The following is a 27,147-nucleotide window of genomic DNA, read 5'->3' on the forward strand; positions in this document are numbered from 1 at the left end:
TCACTAGCCAAATTCATCCTCCTCAAATCAATCTTCATTCTTTCCATCTCCTGTCTCAGCAGTTCTATTTCTCTCTCCACACATCTTGCCTTCAACTGATATTCTCACTCACACGCACGCACGCACACACAGTCATATAGATATCAGACAAACCATCTCTTTCCACTAAACTGCCCAAGACTAAATGTCTCTATCTAGTGCTTCATGCCTGAAGCACTAGATAGAGACATTTATGTCTCTCAGTGCCTCCCACTGCCTACATTTCATGCACGCAAACACATTCCCATCTCGCACCTGTACATTTTTAAGCAACGGGATATATGCATAATGTAAGTGTAGCAAGCTACTGATCAACTAGGTTACAAATAACATAGTCTAAATTGTGGGGACTAGATATAGTAAATTCGATTGGCAGCTGAATTTACTACTTTTACATTCTTAACTTTCTATTATAATCAAATAATTGAACATTATCATTATCTTGGCCAACTCCAATATCATCAGAATACAAGTAAAACAACACTAGCACACATACAAAACCCTATGGAACTTCGCTGGTCACCTTTGTTTTCTGCAATTCAGCACCTTCATTCACCCCCCCCCCAACAATCACACTTCTTTGTTCGAATCTTTTTCAAGCTTTAGTATCTCATTGGAATAAGTGAAACATGGTTGAATGAAAATGATATTCTAACAGGAATAGAAATCAAAGGATATAGTATTTTTCAAGAGGATAGAAAGGACAGGAAGGGAGGGGGGAATGCTGCAGATAATAGCAGGGAAATTAAGTCCACATAGGGTAGACATGAATGAGGGAAATAGCTGCAATGGTTATGAGGCAGTGCGGTGCAACATGGATGTTGACAGGAAGACATATCTAGTTGGATGTTGCTATAGGCCCAGAAATGTGGAAGGTGGTGATGAAGAAATATATAATACATTTTTGAAAATTATGGAGACAATTACCATGTTTTAGTAAAGCTTTAGTTTAATATAACTGAACTCTACATTTGACGTTTCGACCTTTATATTAAGGTCATCTTCTGGAGCATATGCATTATATACAGAGAAGCTACACTAGAATCTATCTGGTTTGTTAAAGTTACTGACCAACCGTTACAACAATTGTTGGCCTGACCTCTAGTGAAAAAAAAAAAAAAAAAAAGAATATACATCAATGCTAGAGTCCTATTCTTAATATTAACTGTTGGTTGTAGAATTATATTGGGCACAACAACAAATCTATGTGTGTATATACAGGGTGTTCGGGATAAATTTGACAGTTTCGTAAGGAAAAAGAAAATCTTCTTTGTATCTATTAAATTTAATGAATTGACAAAAAAACATTACAGGCAGAGTTAATTACAATACTATAAACAAGATTTACTCAAAATAACCACCATTAGCATCGATCACAGCTTCAATTCTGCTTCGGAACCTCGAACAAGCTGATGCTACAGTCTCCCTGGGAAGGGCCGCAAAAACTGTTTTAATTTTATCCATTAACTGGGCTTTTGTATTACTGGAAGTGCGATTGGTGTCTTTTTCAACTGCGCCCCATACAAAATAATCCATGGGGTTAAGGTCTGGGGAGTTTGGAGGCCAAACATTTGGACTGGTGAAGTCGTAGAAATTTTCAGACAACCATTTTTGACTTTTCCCAGAGGTGTGGCAAGGGGCCGAATCCTGCTGCCATACATACGGCCTACCATTGGCTACCCTTGTTATCCAGGGCTTGACTACAGTTAGCAACTCCACGAACAAAGCCCGAATTCCAATGCCAGGGTTCTTCAACACCTGTTCCTGCAGATTTGCGAGGAATTCTGCTGTACGAACGCAATCAGATCGTCTGCTAGGGATCTTTCTTCTTGCTACATCCTCATAGTCACCATTGCAAGTCTCTAGTTCATGCCTGATTGTTTTTACTGTATTCAGGGAGCATTGGGCAGCAGTCGTAATATCCTTATTTTGATGGCGGGCACGAATCATCATGATACAAGTTATTCTCTTCCATGATTCAGGTGGGTTCCAGCTATCCATCCTTTCTGACATCTTGTATATGAATGAAGAAGGGTCCAAACTTTTAAATGAAGAGAAGTGTGTGTTAATACATGTAACTTACGGAAAAATATAATTAATTATAAATATGTCAAATTTATCCCGAACACCCTGTATATGCATATTTACAATATGATTATACATGATTATACTCTAGCCAACTTCTAGCTAATACTAGCTAGAAGTTGGCTAGAGTCCTGACTTATGCTGGATCTTATGTATTAGGTAGGCTGAATGTGTGCCATCCAGATTCTTGAAATGTTCATGCCACCATTGTTGTTGATATTTGGGTGGTTTATCAGAATTTCGCAGGCTTCCTTGAATTTCCTTTCGTACCAGGTTTTTGTATGGTGTAAAGAGCAGGCGCTTTTCCAGTCGGTAAGGTGTTGAGCGCGTGATCTGAGAGGCCTGCTTCACCAAAATGGTTATATTTAATGTGGCTTATGTGTTCTTTCTTATGTATAGGGATTGTACGTCCTGTTTCACCAACATACGGTAAGTTACAGGTGCAGTGGATGGAATAGACTCCAGGATGTGCCAAGAAAAGGATCCTTAGAGAAGCTGAATATGGTTTTAAGTTTAGTAGGTGGATTAAAGGTGGCATTGAGATTATAATGCTGTAGGATTCTGTTGATTTTTTCCGATAACCCTTTAATGTATGGGATGGCTATGGTTTTACTGTAATCTGGATTCATTTTTTTTTTATGTTCTATGGATTATTTTATTGATGGTATTCATGTTATACATCAACAAAAAAAAAGAATCTAGATTATAGTAAAGCCATAGCCATTCCATACATTAAAGGGTTATTGGAAAAAATCAACAGAATCCTACAACATTATAACCTCAATGCCACCTTTAAGCCACCTACTAAACTTAAAACCATATTCAACTCCTCTAAGGATCCTCTCCTCCCCTTGGCACATCCTGGAGTCTATTCCATCCACTGCACCTGTAACTTACCGCACAATGATGAAATAAGATGTACAATCCCTATACGTAAGAAAGAACACATAAGACATTAATATAACCATTTTGGTGAAGCAGGCCTCTCAGATCATGCGCTCAACACCTTACTGACTGGAAAAGCACCTGCTCTTTACACCATACTAAAACCTGGTATGAAAGGAAATTTAAGGAAGCCTGTGAAATTCTGATAAACCACCCAAATATCAACAACAATGGCGGCATGAACATTCCAAGAATCTGGATGGCACACATTCAGCTTACCTAATACATAAGATCCAGCATAAGTCAGGACTCTAGCCAGCTTCTAGCTAGTATTAGAAACCATTCCACACCAACTGGTTGGAATGTACATATATATAATAATATTGTAAATATATATATATATAGACTTGTTGTTGTTGTGCCCAATGTAATTCTACAACCAACTGATAACATTAAGAATATGACTCTATCGTTGATGTATATTCTTTTTTTTTTTTTTTTTCACTAGAGGTCAGGCCAACAATTGTTGTAATGGTTGGTCAGTAACTTTAACAAACCAGATAGATTGTGGTGTAGCTTCTCTGTGTATAATGCATATGCTCCAGAAGATGACCTTGATATAAAGGTCGAAACGTCGAATGTAGAGTTTAGTTATATTAAACTAAAGTTTTACTAAAACACGGTATTTGTCTCCATAATTTTCAAAAATGTACTCGGATCACTGTGCAAGCCTAAAAGAAAGGAAGAAATATATAAACTTGAATTAGTGAACAAAGCAAGGGTAATTATTATGGGATTTTAATTATGTCAGTATAGACTAGAATGAAGAGATAGCATTTGGGATTAAAGAAAAAGAATTTCTTCAGTTCTTGAGAGATAACTATCTGGGCAGCAGGTAAACAAGAGTATGCGAGGATCTAGAGTTTTAGATCTGATAACTGGAGAAAAGGTTTCACACTTTCCTCCAGTTAGAGAGTACCGATGAAGTGATCACCTGGGGTTGTGGCTAGCCATATACAGATTTTTGTGAGGAAAGGATATATGTGAAATTATAAGGCTGGCGATTATCACAAGCTTAGGACACAGTTTGGAGCTATAGCATGGAACGAGAAGTTGAGCAGTAAGGAAATAAATGCTGGTTGAAAACTGTCAAAGAAATGCATAACAGCATCAATGTGTGAATGTATTCCAAAGGGGGAAAAAAAAGCTGAATAAAGTAGGTATAAAATGGATGAATGAAGAGCTTAAGCATGAAATCTGGAAGGTAGTTTGGAGGCAGTAGAAGATGAATAATGGTAATAATCAGTTACATGAAGAGTATAAAAAACAAGCCAGGAGAGTAACTCAGTAAGGAAAACAAAAGTGCAATATAACCAAAAATTGTCAAATCAGGTGAAGAAAAACCCTAGTTTTTTTTTTTTAGATATGTGACAAGTACAAAGAAGAATGATAATGGTAAGATGATGCTAATGGATGAAAATGGTAGAATAGTAACTGCTGCAGAAGACATTGTTGAGATATTCAGTGATCAAATTATAAAATTGTTTCATCATGATCAGGGTAGAATCATTAGCAACTTCAAGATAGGATTTGAAGACATCTCACCATCTTAAGAGAATGTTCCAGGGAATTGGCAGTAGCACTGGCATGCTTGTTTATTAAGAGTCTTACAATACCACAGGTTCCAAGGGAGTGGAAGAAGGGCAAAATTGTTCCACTGCATAAAGGTAGTGATGAGGCTGTAGCTTCAAATTATAGGCCTATCTATACATCTGAAGTTGTGAAGATACTGGAGAGAATGGTGAGAAGTAGGATACAGAAATGGGTGGTTGATAACAGCAGTATTCTCTGTGGTTATTAGTATGGGTTTTTTTAAAAGGAGATCCTGTTTTACTAACTTACTTATGTACTATAACAAGGTGACAAATACCCTGGATGGGGGGGGGGAGTGGACCAAGTGCACCACTGCACAAGGGGTCAAAAGCAGAAGCATTCACATCGCAAACCCTGTCGGCTTATTTACAAGCCGTGAATCTACTACCAGCGATCTACAGTATAGCATAGTACAATACAGTCTTCTATAGTTTTCTACAGTTTTACAGTGTGACTAGCATCTTCTTTATCAGAGACACAATGACTAAAACTCAACAGCCCTTATGGGAACCAACCCTGACAATCATCTCACACAATACAGAGGGCCTCTCCTCTGTAAAAGAAGATCTTATTGCAAAAATGTGATATTTTATGCCTACAGAAGACACATAAAGGACCTCAACAAGTCAGACCTAAAATTGCTGGAATGAAGCTCATAAAAGAAACATCACATGAAAAGTATGGAAGTGCTATCTTCACTCAGCAGGAGCTCCAGGTTACAGGATGCCTAATCACAAACCAAAATAACATATAGAAATCCTTGGAATAGATCTGGATAACATCAGTGTTTTCTCAGTATATAAACCACTTAGTATAACCTTTGCTTTTGAAATGTCCCAGTACTTGACAAAAAGGAAATCTGCTATTATTATAGGCGACTTTAACAGGCATAGCACACAGTGGAGTTATAATGAAACAAATGAGGATGGAGAGTTAGTTGAACAGTGGGCCGAAAGTAATCAAATGAATCGAGGTTATAACCCAGACCTTGGATTTGTTAGTAATAGAATAGTTAATCTGTGCACTAAACAGGTACTTGCACCAATCCCAAGTTCACAACATAGACCAATAATGCTGTAAGTTTTCCCACCAGTCCGACTTAAAAAGATCCCTCTTAGAAGATGCTTTAATTTTAAAAAAGCTAACTAGGAACAGTTCTCAAGAGAATTAGACATAAACCTGACCAACATTTCACCCAGACTAGAAATTATGGAAAGTTCATCAAAGCTATTAGACGATCTGTTACCAGGCACATCCCAAGAGGTATTAGAACATGTTATATTCTGGGTTTTACAGAGCACAACGTGGAAATATATGAAAGATATTGTGACCTATATGATAAAGATCCATTTTCATCAGAAACAATTGATGCAGGAGAGAAACTTATAGCAGCATTGTCTGAAAAAAGAAGTCAACAATGGGCAGAGAAAATTAAAAGCTTAGATATGAAACAGTAGCAGGAAAGCCTGGCTCTTACTCAACAAAAATTTATCTAGTGACCTCGCAACCGAAGTTAATATAAATGCAAACCAAATTGCAACTCAGCTATCTCTAAGTGGTAAACCAAGTACTGAAGGAAAAATGCCTAAAGATTATATTAAAAAAGTTAGGGATTCAGAAAATGTCCTAAAAGCCTTAAAAAACCAGGAAAAGTTGCTGGTATAGATGATATCAGAAATGAGGTACTAAGGAATCTGGGAGAAAAGGCAACAGAGTAATTGTTAGAATTGTTCAACCTTTGTTGAAAATTTGCTAAAATACCCAGTATGGAGGCAAACAAAAGTAATACCTATCCTGCAACCAGGTAAACCTGCTGAGGATCCAAAGAGATACAGCTTTATAGCTCTCCTATGCACAACACTGAAGCTGTATGAGAGGTTAATCTTGAACAGACTAAGTCCAGAAATAGAGAAAGTGCTGATAAAATAACAGGCAGGATTTAGACCAGGAAGATCATGCACTGGACAAGTATTAAACTTAACACAGTTTATTGAGGATGGCTTTGAAAGGGGGTTAGCAACAGGAGCTGTATTAATAGATTTGACAGCAGCATATGACACACTAAATCTCAGAAAGCTTATAGTCAAAATTTACAGCATGACAAATAGCTATCGGTTAGTGGAGATATTTAGGTCGCTGCTGTTCAGCAGGAGATTCTTTGTTGATTTTCAAGGAAAAAAGAGCAGATGGCGTATCCAGAAAAATAGTCTACCTCAGGGAAGTGTGCTATCTCCCCTCCTCTTCAATATATACTAATGACTAACCTATAAACCATGGTCAAGAACCTTCTTATATGCAGATGACCAGGCAACAGCATATCAAGCAAAATCCTTTGATGACATTGAGAAGCAGCTCACACAAGAGCTAGAAACCCTTACAGTTTACTATAAGGAAAACCAGCTGAAACCAAATCCCAGTAAAACCCAAATGCGTTTTTTCCATTTCAATAATAGGGAGGCGAGGAGAGAGTTGAATATAGAATGGAATGGTGTGAACCCTGGTCAATTATCCAAATCCAACTTACCTAGGTGTTACACTAGATAGGACCTTAAATTATAAGCGACACATAAGAAGACAGCAACTAAAACTCAACCATGTAATAATATTCTGCACCGATTAACATCATCTCGGTGGAATGCAAATCGAGATACTGTACACCTCTGCACTGGCACTCTGCTTTTCAACAGCCAAGTATGCTAGCCTTGTTCGGGAAAGATCATCACATGTCAAAATTATTGATAAGGTTATTAATGAAACATGTCGGCACATTACCAGCTGCCTTAAGCCTACAAAAATTGACAATCTATATTCACTGTCTGATATTGCACCTCCTCACATCAAAAGGACTACACAGTGTAGATATAAGCAGAAACAACAACTAAATGATGAACAGCATCCTTTGTATGGACATACTGCAGTACATAAGGAAAAGTTGGTTGATTCCATAAAAGCTACAAGGTTAACAATGTGGCAAGAACAATCTCCAGAGGCTCTGAACTTAAATGAATCTCTTCCTTCTGGCTTACATCCTGAATGGCAAAGATGGAAGACATTGAATAGACTTCATTCCGGAATGGGCAGATCAAAGCGGAATATGGCCAGGTGGGGCTACATAGACAATGACAGCTGCTCGTGTGGTGAAACATAAACCATGGATCATCAATGCTGCCTAGTAGACATGAATAATACATGTATCCAAGAAGATTAAATGCAGTGTAATGAAATAGCTTTAAAGTATGCTAATCACTGGATGAGTGAATGACATTTCATGCTTTTGTGTAATATTTTATGCAAGTGGCATTTTTGTCTCTTAATGTATGCTTTTAATCCATATTCTTTTAATGTCTATTTCTTTAAATGTATGCTTTTAATCATTTCTATGTCTCATCTCCCTTATACCCTCTTTTACCTTGCGGTGTCGAGGGTCCATTGATCATCGGACCTCACTCCGTTTACAGGATAAGGTGGTCAGCCTTATGCCCCGGTGTATCCTACGGCCTGTAGTGTTAAGTTCTCAAGGCCAGTTTGCCTGCTTTGCGGGATGAAAAACCCCAGAATAAACTGGGGGAAAAACCCTCCTGTCCACGACCAAGACTGGCTAACTTGGCTATGGCTGAGGAAGATCCTTCAGCGCCTCACGTCACCGACGGGAATCGAACCTAGGACACTCCTTCCCCAGGCATATGGTTGCAAAGCGCATAGCCACTAGGCTAACCGCACAGTCATTTATATGTATGATCTTATATTTTATGTAGTTCGCACACGAAATAAATAAATAAACCACTGCATATACAGTGGTGCACTTGGATTTTGCACAAGTTTTTGATAGACTGCCACATGACAAACATTTAAATAAATTGAAACAGATGGCATTAGATCAGTGACTGGCTTTCAGATAGGTATCAAAGTTTTATATGGGGATGCAGTATCCCAAAAGAAGTAGGCCACTAGTAGTTATTGCAGGGGTCAGTTTTGGAACCATTGTTGTTCAATTTGTATATTAATGATATTGGGATGGGTTTAACTAGTGATATGCAGCTGTTTACAGATGATGCAAAATTGGGGAGCGCAATGCAGAGTCAAGTGGATATTATGGCCTTACAGAAGGATTTGAATAAATTGCATGGATGGGCAGGTAAGTGGAATTATCAGTTGTTCAAGGTATTCAATTGTTGAATACATTGAACAATTGTTCAATATATTCAACAATTGAATACATTGAACAACAATCAATTGTTGCAAATTGTAAGGTTTTGAGATTTGGTAGGCAATGATGGGATACAAAGTATACAATTGGTGGGGGAAACTATAAAGGAAGTAGAAGAGATGAGAGATCTAGGAGTGACAGTGGACAAGGACCTGAAATTCAGGTACCACACTGCAGAAATTGTGAAGACGTCACATCAGATAATGGCAATGATGTGGAGGACCCTGACATGCAGAAATAGAAGTTAGGATGCTATTATAATAAGGCCTTGATCAGGCATCATGTGGATTATTGTGCACAGGTTTGGTCACCAGGTTTTCATGGTGACAAGGATATGTTGGAAAGGGTCCAGAGAAGATTCACAAAGGTGGTTAGTGATCTTCAGAATGTGGAGTACAAGGGCATATTGAGAGAATATAAGTTGCAAAGTCTTGTGAATAAGTGAAAGGGGAGGGAGGGGATATAATTCAGATCTATAAGCTAGTCAAGGGTTTTCAGGTTGACATGGAAGAGATTTTTCATAGAATGGGAGAGGGGAGTAGAACAAGAGGCCATTTCTGGAATCTGTATAAAGAGGGTGTGAGAAGAGGAGTGAGGAGAAGGTTCTTTGTGTGGAGAGTGGTCAGTGAGTAGAATGCATTTCCTGAGTGTGTTGTGAATGTAGACACAGTGAATCAGTTTAAGGCATGGTTGGATGAGCATTGTGTGCAATAATGTGTACCTCCCACAATGAGTCTTCTGACTGCATGGAGGTTTGATGATAATAATTTCAAAATCATCCACCTCTCTCTTTCATCTATGTCCATCTAGCATCCAGATAGTTAATGAGGCTAAATGTTTACTTAGCTGTTTCTAAAGCATCCGTCACTTCTTGTGTTCATCATTCACTAAGGTTATTCTTCAATAATAACCATCTTCATCCAAGTGTGAGCAAACAAAGTTTGCGCCTGAAAGTATCTTCAGGACTAGGGCAAGGTGATACAACACCAGGTCAACTCGTTGCAAAGGTGTAGCAAGCTACCAACACTCCTGTCTCAGTATCTCCCTTAATGCAAAACACATCTCCTTGCGGATATGTCTAATGTTATGCATTAAGGGAAGGGCCACTACCCAGACTAGTTTCGACCTTTATTGAGGTCTCTTCAGTGGGAGCCAGGCCCAAGCTGAGATACTAGGCAGAAGCATTCGTAGGTCATCTCTACCTATAGGAGTTGCCAAATGGTGTGCCACCCTTTTTTAATAAATTACTCTGGATTTAGAGAAAGATGTTGAAAGTTTATTTTTCACTTGGTTAGAGTATAATAAATTTAGTTTAATCCATTTATCCAAGTGTGAGCAAACAAAGTTTGCGCCTGAAAGTATCTTCAGGACTAGGGCAAGGTGATACAACACCAGGTCAACTCGTTGCAAAGGTGTAGCAAGCTACCAACACTCCTGTCTCAGTATCTCCCTTAATGCAAAACACATCTCCTTGCGGATATGTCTAATGTTATGCATTAAGGGAAGGGCCACTACCCAGACTAGTTTCGACCTTTATTGAGGTCTCTTCAGTGGGAGCCAGGCCCAAGCTGAGATACTAGGCAGAAGCATTCGTAGGTCATCTCTACCTATAGGAGTTGCCAAATGGTGTGCCACCCTTTTTTAATAAATTACTCTGGATTTAGAGAAAGATGTTGAAAGTTTATTTTTCACTTGGTTAGAGTATAATAAATTTAGTTTAATCCATTTATCCAAGTGTGAGCAAACAAAGTTTGCGCCTAAAAGTATCTTCAGGACTAGGGCAAGGTGATCTTGCTACACCTTTGCAACGAGTTGACCTGGTGTTGTATCACCTTGCCCTAGTCCTGAAGATACTTTCAGGACTAGGGAAACCCTGAGAAAATATCAAGGAGCGATTTTCCGGAGCTCGGCCAGCAGGCTGAAAAGGAAGCAGCAACGGAAACGAAAACCCCAAAGATACCCAAGGCAAGCCGCCACACACAGAACATCACCAGCATCAATGTGGCAAACCATGAAGCTTGCAGGAAAGAGGAAGAGGTCACACCCAGCGCCCCAACAAAGCGCGCAAGAGAAACGGAATCACAGGAAAAGAAAAAAGCGAAACAAAGCAGCATGATGTCATCGGAGGACGAAACAGAGACCACAGGTCAACGTCGAACAATAGGCGCAAAGCCCCTCGACAATGACGTTACAATGTTAGAGAGCCTACCCCCAGTAATGGATCAATTGGCACAACCCCAAGTCCACGAAATGGACTCTGACGAAGACAGGGACTCTACAGACAGGCTTGTCATTGTCTCGGATGCTCAAAGTGCAACCAGCTCCGACGAGGAACCAGGACCGGGTTTCACAAAACAAACACCAGATAACGCCCCCCCTCATTCTAACACCAACATGGAAGTCAAAATCGCAACTTTAAACACTAACGGACTACGCAACCCCTTTGCGCAAAGCGCTGTCTGGAGGCTAATGTTAACACACAAAATTAATATCCTCCTGATACAAGAAACCCATTTCTATAAGCATTGGGACGTGGAGAACTTCTCAAGAAGCTATCCGGTCACCAGCTACTGGTGCTTCGGGGACGCTCACTCGCGAGGGGTGGGGATACTAATTCGCCCCCCAATCGCGGGGGGGTTCTTCAACGTCCAAAAAGACGCCACAGGACGCCTAGTAACGGTGGACTGGAAGTACGGTGGCCGTACCATCCGACTTGCTGCAGTTTACGCCCCGAACAATCCATACCACAGAAGTGGTTTCTTCTCTGCCCTTGAAAACTATCTCCTGGGAGCAGAACACCTAATAGTTGCAGGAGACTGGAACTGTGTGGAAGACACACGTCTAGACAAAATAGGCGGGAACGCAAACAACGGAACTGGCGGCATTGCCGCTTTAAATCGATGCTGTATAAATTTTGACCTCGTCGATATCTGGAGGCGGAATAACCCCGCCAAAGTAGAAACTACGTGGGGCCGCGGCCAGATATCGACAAGACTAGACAGAGTGTACGTGTCCCAAAACCTGGAACAATATGTTCAGAGGATACGTCACACCGCAGTGCATAACTTGACAACCGACCACAAGATGGTCATACTAAAAATCACGCTCCCAGAGGTGATGGAAACAGCCAAGGTCCTTGGAGGCTCCCTCCTACCTTCCCCAGTCTTTTCAGCGACCAGCTACAGAACCTCTGTGACGGATGGACAAACACCAACTGGGACTGGGAAAACTGGCTGACCTTCAAGAGGCAGGCTAGGGAACTGTTCCAAAAATGTGGACGCGAAAGGGCCTACCAAAAACGCAAACGGCTGAGGGATCTCTACAGGGAACTCGGCTGGTACCGGACAAACGAACGGAGCGGAGTTCCCTGCGGAGATCTCATCAGACAAGTAGAAATAGAACTGCAGCAAGAGCGGCAGAGTAGAGTCGAGGACCTCGACTTTCGAACGAGACTCTATCTCAGACATTTGGAAACACCTTCCGCCGCATTCTACAACCAACAACGGGTGGCAGCTAATGATGAGAAAACGATTCACCAGATCGAGGAGAAGGGCCAGATTTTACGCTCAACCCACGAAATACTCGGTCACTTTCATCAGCAGTATATCGGTATCTTCTCTGACCGGCAGGGCACGGATGACTTCGGTGAGTGGGACGCAACACGTTTTCCCGATCATCTTAGTGCCCTGCAGGACAGGCCGATAACTGCAGCCGAATTAAAGGCCACGTACAGAATGATGAAAACAAAGAAGACCCCAGGGCCAGACGGACTGGGGATAGAATTCTATAGATCTATCTGGGAATTTGCATTGGCAGCGTTAATAAACATCTTTAACGAATTCCTCACTTCGGGAAACATCCCCGAGGAATTCGTTAAGAGCCACACCATCTTTATCCCCAAGAAAGACCGAGATCGGACTTTGTCGAATAACTGGCGTCCAATCTCCCTAACCAACGTAGACTACAAGATTTTTGCAAAAATTATCTGCATGCGCCTCAAGGGTGGTATCGAAAAAATAATAACAAGCTCACAGGTCTATGGGATCCCTGGTAGATCTATGGAATTCAATCTCTTTTTGTTAAGAGACTTGATCAAACTGGCCAAAGAGAAAAAATACCCCCTGGCACTTCTCTCCACCGACCTGGAGAAAGCGTTTGACAGCGTCAACCACAGGTACTTGCAGAACATCCTACTAAAAACAGGCGTGGGCCCGAGACTTCGGCGTACAATTAAAAACATGTATGCGGAAGCCACGACCCAACTATCTATTAATGGGTTTCTAACAGAACCAATCCGCATAAAGAGAGGGGTTAGGCAAGGCTGCCCGCTAAGCCCCCTCCTCTTCTCCCTAGTATTAGAACCCCTAATCAAAAGAATTGATAACACCCCCGCAATTAACGGTATTCCACTGCCCCAAGGCTCCAGACAATGCAAAATAGTGGCATATGCAGACGATGTAGTGGCTACACTCAGAGACTCTGAGTCCATCTATATCTATCTGCACACGCTGCAAAAATTCAGCACAGTCAGTGGTCTTCGCGTTAACGCACAAAAAACCAAAATCAAAAGTTTCGGAAATTTCCATAGCACTGGACTTCCCTACGGTTTAACGCTACAGACACAGCCTCTAACTATACTAGGCGTGCCCTTTTCAGACACCCTAGCACTACCAATCCAAAAATTGCAGGAGACAAGCAGGGAAAGGATAAGGCTGTTCAAACCAACCTTCTTCTCCTTTTATGGCAGAGCGACAGTAATAAAAACAATCGTCACCCCAATGCTGATGCACACTGTCAATATCACAGGCATCACACTGGCACAAGAAAATAAATTATCAAAAGAACTCCTGGATTTCTTCTGGAATGGGAGAAAACGCGAAGTAAAGAAAGAATATCTACAACTCAAACAGGAAGAAGGGGGTTATGCTCTGCCCGATCACAGAAGCTTGCTACAAGCAAACACGTTCAAAACCGTACGGAAGGCCTTAAACTCCAACCACATTTCTGGCCTACTAATTAGATATTTTATAGGACTTTTCCTCCCCCTCTTTGGGATCACGGATTATGCTGGACCCCGCGCAAGAGGGGTGCCCAAGTGGTACCGTACAGTAGTGAAATCGATCACAACACTCAGAGACAGAGGAATAGCAATCCTCACACACAAACCCAAAGCAGTATACTGGGATTTCTTCCAACTTTCCAGGCGTGATACACCCAATCTTAGTACAAATAATGAAATTCTCTTCAGAAACATCAAAAATAGCTGGGGACAGCCTTTTCATCGGGATCTAGCCTGGAGAATAGCCTACGGGCGGCTCCCGGTGAAACAGGTGAAATCCCGGTATGTACCTAACCCATGCGACCCATTCTGCGATGTCTGCCGGGACGTGGAAACGGTGGACCACTTCTTTTATTTTTGCCCACCAGCCCAACGCATCTGGCAGAGACTCAGCACAGCATTGGGAATCCCCATGCTGACAGTAGAAGAGGTAGTACGACTACAATTCCCGCCACCAGTCCAAAAAACCCAAAAGTTCACTATCTTCCTAATCAATGTACTAAAATATCACATCTGGAAAGTACGGAAAAAATCCCAGGTACGAGACGCAAATTTAATGTATGCAAGAATAAGAAAAGGTTTCTTTTTCTACTTACACAAATTTCTTGCACAAGAAAGGCACTTACTAGGAGACTTTAAATTTGTGAATCAATACTGCAAACCACCGATAATATGCTTTCTTATACAGGGACGCATCAAGCCCTGTATATCTCTTTAGAACCCAAAAAAAACCCACCATCCCCCCCACCCCAGGAAAAAGAATAACCACTCTGTTTCCCCTAGCCAGAAAGCTTTCGCTGGCACAGTTTCTTTACTCCAAACAAGGGGGGGAGAGCTGAGAACCCGGGCGGCGAAGGCTTACTGCGAGGCGGTGCCGCTCCTCGTGAGCGGCATCTCCCGGGCCAGTCTCTTCCCCATTCTAAGTCCCAGTGGTACCAGGTATACAAGTTCCTCAGTAAGTTCCTATTCATTCCTACTTACCGGACCTTAAGTCCCGTTATTTTAGATTTAAAATAAATATTTAAACAAGTCCTATTATTTATATCCTGTTTAAAAAAAAAAAAAAAAAAAAAAAAAAAAAAATTATATATATTATTTACCTGGAATAGAAATAAGGATATTATATCTAGTAACATAAAAAGAACCTCCATTAATACTGGAGTAAATCATTACTTTAGATAAAATAATATGAGAACTAGAGACAAAAGTCTATGTTTAACCTTTTCTGAACAGGTAAATTGAGATTATATGTTACAGACCAATTAGCCAATAAGGCTAAACAGGTTGACTGAGGCCTCTTTTTACCTCCTACTATCCTACTCTATCTTATATCATACTCCTCTTTTACTGTCTGCTGATCCTCAGCATGCTTTATTCTCCAAAGGCCAATGATGAGAGACATGAACTCCCATTCTACCTCAATAAAGGTCGAAACTAGTCTGGGTAGTGGCCCTTCCCTTAATGCATAACATTAGACATATCCGCAAGGAGATGTGTTTTGTGTTAAGGGAGATACTGAGACAGGAGTGTTGGTAGCTTGCTACACCTTTGCAACGAGTTGACCTGGTGTTGTATCACCTTGCCCTAGTCCTGAAGATACTTTCAGGCGCAAACTTTGTTTGCTCACACTTGGATAAATGGATTAAACTAAATTTATTATACTCTAACCAAGTGAAAAATAAACTTTCAATAACCATCTTCTTTTTACTTTTTTTTATATTGCTCCCACCCAAGAAAGGCCCATTTATGATACTAACGTACTATAGTATGTTAGTTTCATGAATGGGCTAAGGATTTTTATTATTAAGTTTTAAATTGCATTTATAATTTCATTTTATATTTTTATTTAAAATGTAGCTGAGATCTGTCCTGGACTATGGAAGTCTGGCATCAATAATAATAATAATATCACATTTTCTAACCTATCCACCAAATTGCAATTTACATTCCTTGAACCTATTTTCATAACTAACATTCCAGAGTCCTGATATTGCATTGGTCACTAGTCTCCAAACTAACATTTCCACATTACAATAAACACTAGATGACAAAATCTAATGTTTTAACAGTGGCAAAACCACTCTATTCCTACTTAACAATGTATTCATAATAAAAGTAATAATATTTTTATTTTCAATAAAATAAAACTTACTTTGACTCTGTTAACTTTTTCATCAACTATTCCTTTGACAATGACTGCACACAAGACAATAAATCCATATATTATCATCTGGGGAACAGCATCCAAAATATTGTACCTATCCCCTTCATTGATATCATATGGAGGGAAAGGAAAACGTTGCAGTTCCACCTTGTAATTTAGAAAAACAGCTAAGAATTTAAAAATCCTTTATAAACACTATTAACTCTCACTATAGCAAATGCCATTTTAACAAATTCATTCACTAGAGAGAATTACCAAAAAGTTCCAATAGAGCCCATAGCATAAGTAACATTGAAATGATAATTCACTACAGCAAACCATTTCTGTGGTCCCCATCAATTTGCTATAGTAAGAATCAATTGTAATAAATGCTGTTTACATATGAGTATATAAATAACCCAACCCAAGTGATGTCTAACAAACAGATTTCAGGAAAGGTAAATCTACAATTATTCACATATATATAGTTAAACAATTATTAAAGATTATTTGGGAATGTGATATCAAAATTCAGATTTTTGTTAATTTCCAACAAGCACACAATAGCAAGCATTAATAGAGAAAATTATATGAGATCATGATATGCCTTGGAATATCAAATAAGCTAATAAGATTTACAATATTAACAATGGGAAACTTAGAAGCACAGGTTAAAACACAAAATGATTTAACAGATCCCTTTGCAGTAATTAAAGGGTTAAAGCAAAGAAATAGTCTAGCTCCAAAAATCTAACTTAGCTTTGGAATACATTATAGGATCATTGCCAGCAAATACTAAAGACTCTAATAAACAAATCGCTGCAGATTGTACCATTGCAGATGACATTAACATCATGTCATGAACCAAACAGAAAAACATGCCTGGAATTAGATATAAATAAAAATTAATCAACACAAAACTAAAATAATGATTAATACCAGGCAGAATCAGTTGGTTGAGACAAAGTAAGAAAATTGGGAACTTTGAAACAGGAAATTATTATTATTAATATCTGACTTCCATGGGGTCAAACAGCTCATCATGCGAAGTCTACATTCTCTCGTGGGGAAAAAAAAATCATTGAACCATGCTAATATAGGTTCCAGTTGTCAACCCACTTCTGAATCCTAGTCATCATCAACTTCTCTAATGCCTGAATAGCAACCATTATAGGTTCCATTTGTCTCCTAATCTTTCCATAATCACCAGCCTTATAGTTCCACTTACATCCCTTCTTTATAGAAGTTCTCATGTGACTGGTTACAACCCGGTGATCACTTCATCACCACTCTCACCAACCCGGCAAGATTAGCCACTTCATTCGCAATCACATCCTCTGATGATATAACCAGATCTAAGACTCTTTACTACCTAAGATCATTGTCCCATAAAAACATGAGAAATTCATTCTCCTTATTCCATGATGCTATCTCTTCAATTCCAATCAATATTGCCATAATTGAAATCACCCATAATATATACCCTTCACTTTACTAAGCCAAGTTGCCTAAACATTTGTCTCCACCTTCCACATTCCCTGGCCTAGCAATACCCCACCAAATATCTCATTCTTCAACCTCCATTTCACACCATGCTGCTTCAAAACCACTGCCACTTGTTCCTCCTTGTATCTCAACCTTGCACAGACAATTCCCATGCTATCATCAGCAGCACTCTCCCACTTTTTCTTCCATTCCTATCTTCATGGAAAAGATCATAGCCCTCCGTTTCTATTCTCGTCAAGATGTCATTCTCATCTAACCATGCTTCACTTATCCCAACTATTTTTGGGCACATAAACTCAATCAATGCAAAAATTTCATCTCCCTTATTTCTGACATGACAGGCATTCATAAATAAGAATAACAGTTCATTTCTTTGTATATAACCAGTCCTACTTATGCTGACCCCATTTGTAACTTCTCCTAGCTTGCTCCTGTCTGCTTACCTTCTGCCCTCACTCTACCCTAACTTAACTCCCCCATGTATTCCTGCTGGTTCCATTCCTCTGCATTTTATGTATATTAATGCCAGGAGTATTAGGAACAAGAAGGAAGAATTTTTGGCATTGGTTGGCTCTTCCTGGCCACAGGTTATTGGCATTAGTGAAACATGGCTGACAGAAGATGATATAGTTAGTGGGAAAGAATGTGTATGGTATAGTGTGTTCAGGAGGGACAGAGAGAGAGAGAATAAAATGGGGGAGAGCAGTGTTATTGATGATAGCTGATGAACTGCAGCCAAGGAGAATAGAAGTTGTATTGCAGGATAGTGAAAAGAGCTCATTTGAGGTTATTTGGTGTGAGATTGAGACGAACGGAACAAAATGTACAGTTGGGTGCTTATTATAGACAAGCAGCACCCAACTGGAATAGATGGCGGAGATAGTATGCATAGACAAATTGATGAAATGAGTGGAAGGAGGGTAATTATTATAGAGATTTCAATTATGATAACATCGATTGGAAGGAGGAGAGGACACATGTGAGGAAAGAACTGGATTTTATTCAGTTACTAAGTGAAAACTATCTGAGACAGCATGTAATTGAAAATACTAGGGGTTCAAGAGTGCTTGACCTAGTAACAGCATCTGAGAATTTGACTGTATTGAATATGACCATGTTGCCACCTATTGGTGAGGGTGATCATAGGGTCTTGACCTGGGAGGTGGCTAAATGTGAGAAATTTTTGATTAAGACAGGGTACATGTAGCATGGTAATTCCACAATTACCGTGCTGGCAAGTATGACAAGCTCAGGAGATTGCTTGGTTCAGTGCCACTGTATGTAAAACTGCAAGGGCTGGATGTTGATAGGGCATGGGAAGTGGTCAAGGAGCATTTGCAGGAGGTTATGGCTGACTGTATACCTAGAATCTGAATAGTAAATCACATAGGAGTTTAAATGGATGAATAACACCATTAAATTTGAGTTGCAAAATAAGAAACAACTGTGGAGAGAATTTAAGGAGAACAGTGACCTGCAGGCACATGAACGGTATAAAGCGCAGGCCAGAAGGGTAACGAGTGTGGTAAGAAAAGCAAAAGCAGATTATGAAAGGAAATTAGCCATGGAAGCTAAAGAGACTCCCAAACAGTTCTTTCAATATGCTGCAAGTAAAAGAAAAACTGTACACAGCAGAATGATTTTAAGGAACGCCGATGGTAGGGAGGTCATTGAATCAGTCGATATAGTGGAATTACTGAGTGAGCACTTTGCAAGACTATATCATCCAGGTGGTGACAATGAAAGAATGAAGGAACCATTATTTTATAGGGGAATTGTGGTGAATGATGTGGAGGTGAATAGGCTATTACAGAACCTTAATGTGAATACATCTATGGAATTGGACGGTATACCAGCATGGGTTTACGTGAAGCAGCTAAAGAATTGTCACTTGACCATATCTTTTAATCTGAGTCTCGAGTCTGGTTTAGTCCCGAAGGGGTGGAAAGAGGGGGGGAAATAGTTCCACTGCATAAAGGAGGATCCAAGACTACTGTTGCAAATTACTGACCGATCAGCATATCAGGAGTCGTTGTCAAGGTCTTGGAGAAAGTAGTCAAGGGAAAAATACAGGAATCGATTGATAAAAATGGGATACTGTATGGGGGACTGCATGGTTTTGTGAAGGGTAGATCATGCCTCAGTAACTTTCTCAGGTTTTACGACACAGTGACGGCTGAACTGGATAAGGGAATGGGTTTACAGTGATACTGCTGGACCTGGAATTGTGGTATCCTGTCAAAGGATACCACAATTCCATGTGGTATCCTTTGACAGGATACCACATGGAATTCTCATAAGTAAACTGCAACATATGGGAATGGATATAGGGTTGGTGAGATAGATAGGAGGGTGGTTGATGGAGAGATACCAGAGAGTAGTTTACTCAGGAGTAGAGTCCAAAAGATGGCCTGTGACTAGTGGTGTGCCGCAGGGTTCTGTTCTTGGACCACTGCTGTTTAATTTGTTCATTAACGATATAGGGAAGGATCTGAGAGGAACAGTTCATTTGTTCACTGATGATGCAAAATTGGGTAGGGCAATAGTGAATGCAGATGTCAAAATTTTGCAGGATGATTTGGATAGATTGGAGGTTTGGGCTAAGGAGAACGGATGTAAATTTAATGTGGCAAAATGTAAGGTTATGCATTTTGGGGTGAAAAGATTAGCAGCAGTATATCACATTGGTGGAACTGTACTTCAGGAGATTGATGAGGCCAGGGACTTGGGAGTGTTGGTGGATAGGGAGTTGAAGTTTAGGGGAGCACATTGCAAAAGTGGCTAAATCAGCTCATCAAATCATTTGGATGCTGAAGAATACTTTGACGAGCAGAGATAAGCAAGTTAGTGTTTCTCTGTATCTAGCCTTGATAAGACCCCCATCTCGACTACTGTGTCTAGATTTGATCACCTAGGTTTTTTCTTGATGGGCAGGAGGTTGAGAGGATCCAGAGGCAAGTGACCAAGATGACAGCAGGTCTATTGAATGAACTTTATGAAAACAGGTTGAAGATTTGTGGGTTGCAGAAATTGGTTGATAGGCGGAAAAGGGGAGATATGATTGAGACATTCAAATTGCTGAAGGGATTCTATAGGATTAATTCAGAGGATATTTTTGCAAACAGGACTGGTGGTGGGAGGACTAGGGGACATCCATGGAAGCTGGGCAAGAGTGTGGTTAGTAAAAGTGTTAGAGCTGGGTTTTTTACTCTTAGAGTGGTGAAAGAGTGGAATAAGCAGCCAGAGTCTGTTGTGGGCGCTATGACGGTGAATGAGTTCAAGGCAAAGTATGATAGATACTGTGTGAATATCGAATAGTCGTGATGGACATGATGTTTAGGGCCTCCCTCAAAGAGTCTAAGGACTCCTTGGAGTCGCCCATAATAATAATAATAATGCTGACCATTCACATACATGTATTTATTACCAAAAGTGGAACAATTCAAATATTTTAAAAACCAGAAGACAATGAAATGGTAGAAGTGAAGAACAGAATTAAAAAAAAAAAAAAAAAAAAAGCATAATCAGGGTTTTTTGTTCTCTCTCTCGAATATTCATGTCAAACGATATCTATTAGAAGATTAAAGTACAAATATGTACTTAGCTTGGTTAGCAATAATTCATCAACTGTTACCCACAGATGTGTACCCTGGATATTAATAGCAAAGGTAGAAAATTTGATTTCAACTTTTGAAAGGAAAATCCTTAGAAAGATATTTGGTCTGGTAAATGACAACAGTATATGGAGGATCAGATATAACTACAAATGATATTAACTCTATAAGCAATCTAAAATATCTAGTATAATCAAGTTCAAAACATGGCAAAGGGCAGGACATGTTTTTCATATGTAAAATGACACTATTCTTAAGCAGACTATCATCATCATCATCAAATTCCTGACTTGTACCCTCAAGGGGTGTACAAGATATAATAGTACTACATGAAAAATTTACCTCTTTACTAACTTCCTATCTACAATTTTCCTCCAAATCAGTCTGTTACTTGTCAAGACTCCAACATCATTATCAGCTCTTATATTTCTATCGTCTAAGGCACTTTGTACTGTATCAATCCATCTATATCTTGGTCTTCCTCTGGGTCGTTTACCATAATGTGAACTTAGCTCCTAGGAGCTGTATTATTGTTCGACATTATGAGAGAAGGTCACTACCCAGACTGGTTTTAACCTTTATTGAGGTCTCATCAGTGAGTAGGCAGACCTAGTTAATATCAAGTTTGTGGCGAACAGAACTTACAACCCTTCTAAGAGTTTTGCCATGAGGTGTCCTAATAAATTATTAGATATATGAATATGAAGAGCCAAAGGCTTCAATGACCTCAATAAAGGTTGAAACCGGTCTGGGTAGTGACCTTCTCTCATAATTTCGAACAATAATACAGCTCCTAGGAGCTAAGTTCACATTATGGGTAAATATCAAGAGTAGTGATCGGAGTTTGCTCTACCTTTGACACGAGTTGCCTCAGCTTGCACTACCTTTAGGGTCAGTTGCTGCACTATCCAGGTATTTGCTTACGCTTGGAATCGCCGAACTTTATATAGTTTCTACTATATTTGGCATGAAACTCTTTGAGTTTCTTATTCGGCTAAGAAACTATATGGGATGTAATATCCCTTAACTTAAACAAGTTATATGTCGCCGAATTGAAGCCTTTGGCTCTTCATATTCATATATCTAATAATTTATTAGGACACCTCATGGCAAAACTCTTAGAAGGGTTGCAAGTTCTGTTCGCTACAAACTTGATATTAACTAGGCCTGCCTACTCACTGATGAGACCTCGATAAAGGTTGAAACCGGTCTGGGTAGTGACCTTCTCTCATAATACAGCTCCTAGGAGCTAAGTTCACACTATGGGTAAATATCAAGAGTAGTGATCGGAGTTTACTCCACCTTTGACATGAGTTGCCTCAGCTTGCACTACCTTTAGGGTCAGTTGCTGCAGTATCCAGGTATTTGCTTACGCTTGGAATCGCTGAACTTTATATAGTTTCTACTATATTCGGCATGAAACTCTTTGAGTTTCTTATTCGGCTAAGAAACTATATGGGATGTAATATCCCTTAACTTAAACAAGTTATAAGTAGCCGAATTGAAGCCTTTGGCTCTTCATATTCATATATCTAATAGTCTATTTCCATATTTAATTTACCATCTTCACTAAAAATCGTGCGTAAGTAGCTGAAATGTTCTACAGGTTCCCCATTCAAAACACAGTTGACATTTCCAACAATTCTACCTATTTTCATTGTCTTTGTCTTTTTATTGCTGACCTTCATACCATATCTATTACAACAGTTATTCAATTTAGTCATGGAATCTTGCAAACTTGTAGCGGATTTATTTAGAAGTATAACATCGTCTGCATAAAACAAAGAGCATATATTAACATCTCCAATTCTGATATCATGTTTAATACCACTTTCCTTCATAATGTGATCCATATCCATGGAGGGCGTTCGTGAATCAAGCGCAGTGACATGTATAAGAAGAGCTCCTGATTGGGATAAGTTTCCTAGGAATAATTAAATATATATGTGTAATTGTTTGAGTAAGAGAGGCTGTAAACGTTGTGCACTACTGATTTTATTACTGTGGGGGATTTTTTTTGGAAAAACTTAATTACAAAATCATTATTATTAGGCTTAGTAACCTGCAAACAAATGGCAGCGGCATTGTCATTCCATGACTTTAATTTAGATTTCAGTCGTTTCATTAGTGTGAAGTCTGTTATATGTATTCTTTCGATTACATAAATGATTTGTGGATATTTGGTGAGGATGGAAGGAGGGTGTGTGTGTGCAAAGTGTGACCTGAACGAGGAATTGATGAATACAAATATGAAATTGATGACAGAAAGTGTTAGTAGCAAAACTGTCACGGGAAAATGAGTGCACGTTTGAAAGAGAAGGATGGTGAGAAAGAGTGGCGAAAAAATGTTAAAAAATCAGTAAAAAAGAAAATGGGAAATTTGAAAAATGTAACGGATGTTCAAAGGGACGAAAGTGAGGTGAGATTGGTGGTAAACTAAATTGAGATAACAAATGAAACTAGAAATGGCATGACGCAGAAATCGAAAGTAAAAAAAATTGAAAGAATGGATGATAACGAAAAAAGAAAAAATGATAGCGAACGTTCAATGCATGTTGGACTGAAAGTACAGAAACAAAGAAAGATGAGTGTGAAAATGGGAAGAATGATAGCGAAAGTTGGATGCATGTTGGACCAAAAGTACAAAAACAAAGAAGGATGAATGAGAGTGAAAGTGAGAAGAGGGGGTCGAGAGTTAGAAAGTTAGAAAGATTGAATGATAGAGAGAATGTGTTGCGAAATTCGGAAATTGAAATCGATTGGATGAGGCAAGAAATGACATGGATGCGGAACGAAATTAAGAAAATTCGGGTAAAAACTATTAAAATAAATAATGATGGCATGAAAGAGTTAATGAAAGATGAGCAAGTGGCATTGTATGGCGACTCCATTATTAAACGTATGCTGGAGGATAAAATGCACAGGGTATGTTTTCCAGGCGCTAAAATTAGTAGAGTGATTGAGGCATTGGATATGAGGCAGGAGCAAGCAAAAGAGTTAATAGTATTAATAGGTACGAATGATTGGAGAGAGGACAAAGAGTGTGTCAGAATGGATATCAGGAGGCTGTTTAGAAGGATAAAAGAGAATAGTGTGACAGGAAGGGTAGTTAGCATGTTGCCTAGGTATGACTTGTGGTGAAATGAGGCAGAGAGGAAGGATTATGAATGATATGCTGGCTGAAATGTGTGAGGAGACGGGACTACAGTTTGTTAATGTGTGGAATGAGTTTGAGGGACGAAGTGAGCTGTATGGGAGTAATGGACTGCATTTGAGTGGTTATGGTGTGAGTCGCTTGGAGAGACTGCGGCTGGAAGGTAGAAAAGTGAATAGAGAGAAGGAATCAGATCGAGTTGGAAGTGATGTGGAAGAGCAGGAGAGTAAGACAGGAGAGATTGAAGAGGTAGTTATGAATGGGGAAGTGAGTGGTATGAGTATAGAAAATGAGAGAATGGGTGTGCAAGAGGAGCAGGGAAATGGGAGGATCAGGGTGGACAGGGGTACACAGCATGAAAAAAGGTGGATGTTCCAAGAGGAGGTGAGCATGTGTAGGGAGGAAAGGAATGGGATGACCAGGGATCAAGAAGAAACAGTTGGAATTGAAAAGGGTTTTAAAATGAAGAAGCAGAAAGGGAAATGGCCCCAGTTGAGCATGGAATCATATCGAGTGAGTGGTATCAGTGGAACTCCAGAAATGAGCTGTTGTGTTTGTATACAAATGCTAGAAGTATAAGAAACAAGGCAGATGAAATGGTAGCACTAATTGCATCTGTTCGTCTAAAAATTGTCGGAATAAGTGAGACATGGTTGGAAGAGGATGACATCCTGAAGGAATAGAGATGGAAGGGTATGATGTGTTTCATGAGGACAGAAGGGGTAAAAAGGGAGAGGGAGTGCTATTGATGATAGAGAAAGAGTTATGCCCATATAGTCCGCGTGGTTAGCCTAGTGGCTTTGTGCTTCGCAACCATATGCCTGGGGAAGGAGTGTCCACAGAGAGTTAACAACAGTACTAAAGGACACTTGTATCATACTGAAAATATGTAGCACAATTCGCAACAAAAAGACATACTATACACTGATTAAAAACAATTTTTTTCAGCACATCTCAAATCTAACAATAAATAAGCAGATTACTAAAACATAACTTCCCTGTAGCAAATGTGTGCTGTCGATCAAAGAGCATATTATTTGTCAACCTGATTTTGGATCCTGGTTCTCACTAACCTCTACATTACTTTAACACGACAGCTGACACACACAGTTTGGCCTATTATTTGAAGCAAGAGTTCTATCACCTTCCTTATTAAGGGGCACAAGCTTGCCTTACTTCCACTCATTTGGAACTTGGTCCAATGTAAGACTCATATTAAACAAGTACAGGGTGTTCGGGATAAATTTGACATATTTATAATTAATTATATTTTTCCGTAAGTTACATGTATTAACACACACTTCTCTCCATTTAAAAGTTTGGACCCTTCTTCATTCATATACAAGATGTCAGAAAGGATGGATAGCTGGAACCCACCTGAATCATGGAAGAGAATAACTTGTATCATGATGATTCGTGCCCGCCATCAAAATAAGGATATTACGACTGCTGCCCAATGCTCCCTGAATACAGTAAAAACAATCAGGCATGAACTAGAGACTTGCAATGGTGACTACGAGGATGTAGCAAGAAGAAAGATCCCTAGCAGACGATCTGATTGTGTTCGTACAGCAGAATTCCTCGCAAATCTGCAGGAACAGGTGTTGAAGAACCCTGGCATTGGAATTCGGGCTTTGTTCGTGGAGTTGCTAACTGTAGTCAAGCCCTGGATAACAAGGGTAGCCAATGGTAGGCCGTATGTATGGCAGCAGGATTCGGCCCCTTGCCACACCTCTGGGAAAAGTCAAAAATGGTTGTCTGAAAATTTCTACGACTTCACCAGTCCAAATGTTTGGCCTCCAAACTCCCCAGACCTTAACCCCATGGATTATTTTGTATGGGGCGCAGTTGAAAAAGACACCAATCACACTTCCAGTAATACAAAAGCCCAGTTAATGGATAAAATTAAAACAGTTTTTGCGGCCCTTCACAGGGAGACTGTAGCATCAGCTTGTTCGAGGTTCCGAAGCAGAATTGAAGCTGTGATCGATGCTAATGGTGGTTATTTTGAGTAAATCTTGTTGATAGTATTGTAATTAACTCTGCCTGTAATGTTTTTTTGTCAATTCATTAAATTTAATAGATACAAAGAAGATTTTCTTTTTCCTTACGAAACTGTCAAATTTATCCCGAACACCCTGTATATCAAGGCAGGTTCAACTCCTTGGTGATATATCATATCATGGTTTTATTAATATCAAGTTTCCTCAATGCTCCACATACCTTCTGCTCACTCACTCTCAGTCTCTCCTTCTCCCCCTCTCTGCATTTTGTCACATTCTTAAGGAGTAAGGATGAAATGTCTTTATGATCTACTCATTTAATATCTCAACTATATTCTACACAGCAGTTATCCTTATAACCATGTTCTCCAATCAGTGTCATCCTTCCATAATCACTGTTTTTTTTGCTGACTACACATTGAAAGAACTCCCTTTTTTTTTTTTTTTTGCTTCAATGGCTAACTACTCTTCATACTGCACTTTTGCTATCCTCATGAATCAGGTCACCCTTCTTGCCCGTTCTTTGTACTCCTCATGGAACTGATCATGACCACTCATCTTATAATGCCTCCTTCCTCTGTACTGTATACTTAATCTCTTCATTCATCCATTTCACATGTACCTTATTTAATCTTCTGATCCTAAGAATACATTTAGATGTTGCTTCTAAATAGTTCTTGAATAGATAACAAGCAGCATTGATCTCCTTTTCGTCCAACTCCTCATTCCATGATACAGCTGTTATCTTTCTCCTGAGTTTTTCATAATCACCAGCTTCATAGTTCCACATACATACACT

General features: G+C 39.5%; 1 protein-coding gene across 1 annotated transcript in view; it reads right to left on the reverse strand.

Moving 5' to 3' along the window:
- LOC150101358 (phospholipid-transporting ATPase ABCA3-like) overlaps nt 1-27,147 on the reverse strand; it is a 197,056-nt gene that overhangs the window by 89,104 nt on the left and 80,805 nt on the right. The window contains exon 4 of the mRNA XM_090400779.1: nt 16,081-16,239. Within this exon, the coding sequence (XP_090256905.1) occupies nt 16,081-16,239 (159 nt within the window). The remainder of the gene's footprint in view (nt 1-16,080; nt 16,240-27,147) is intronic.

Source organism: Typopeltis vanoorti, chromosome 11 (assembly GCF_054136105.1).
Source record: "Typopeltis vanoorti isolate ZY-2024b chromosome 11, IOZ_Tvanoo_1.0, whole genome shotgun sequence".
Classification (NCBI taxonomy): domain Eukaryota; kingdom Metazoa; phylum Arthropoda; class Arachnida; order Uropygi; family Thelyphonidae; genus Typopeltis; species Typopeltis vanoorti.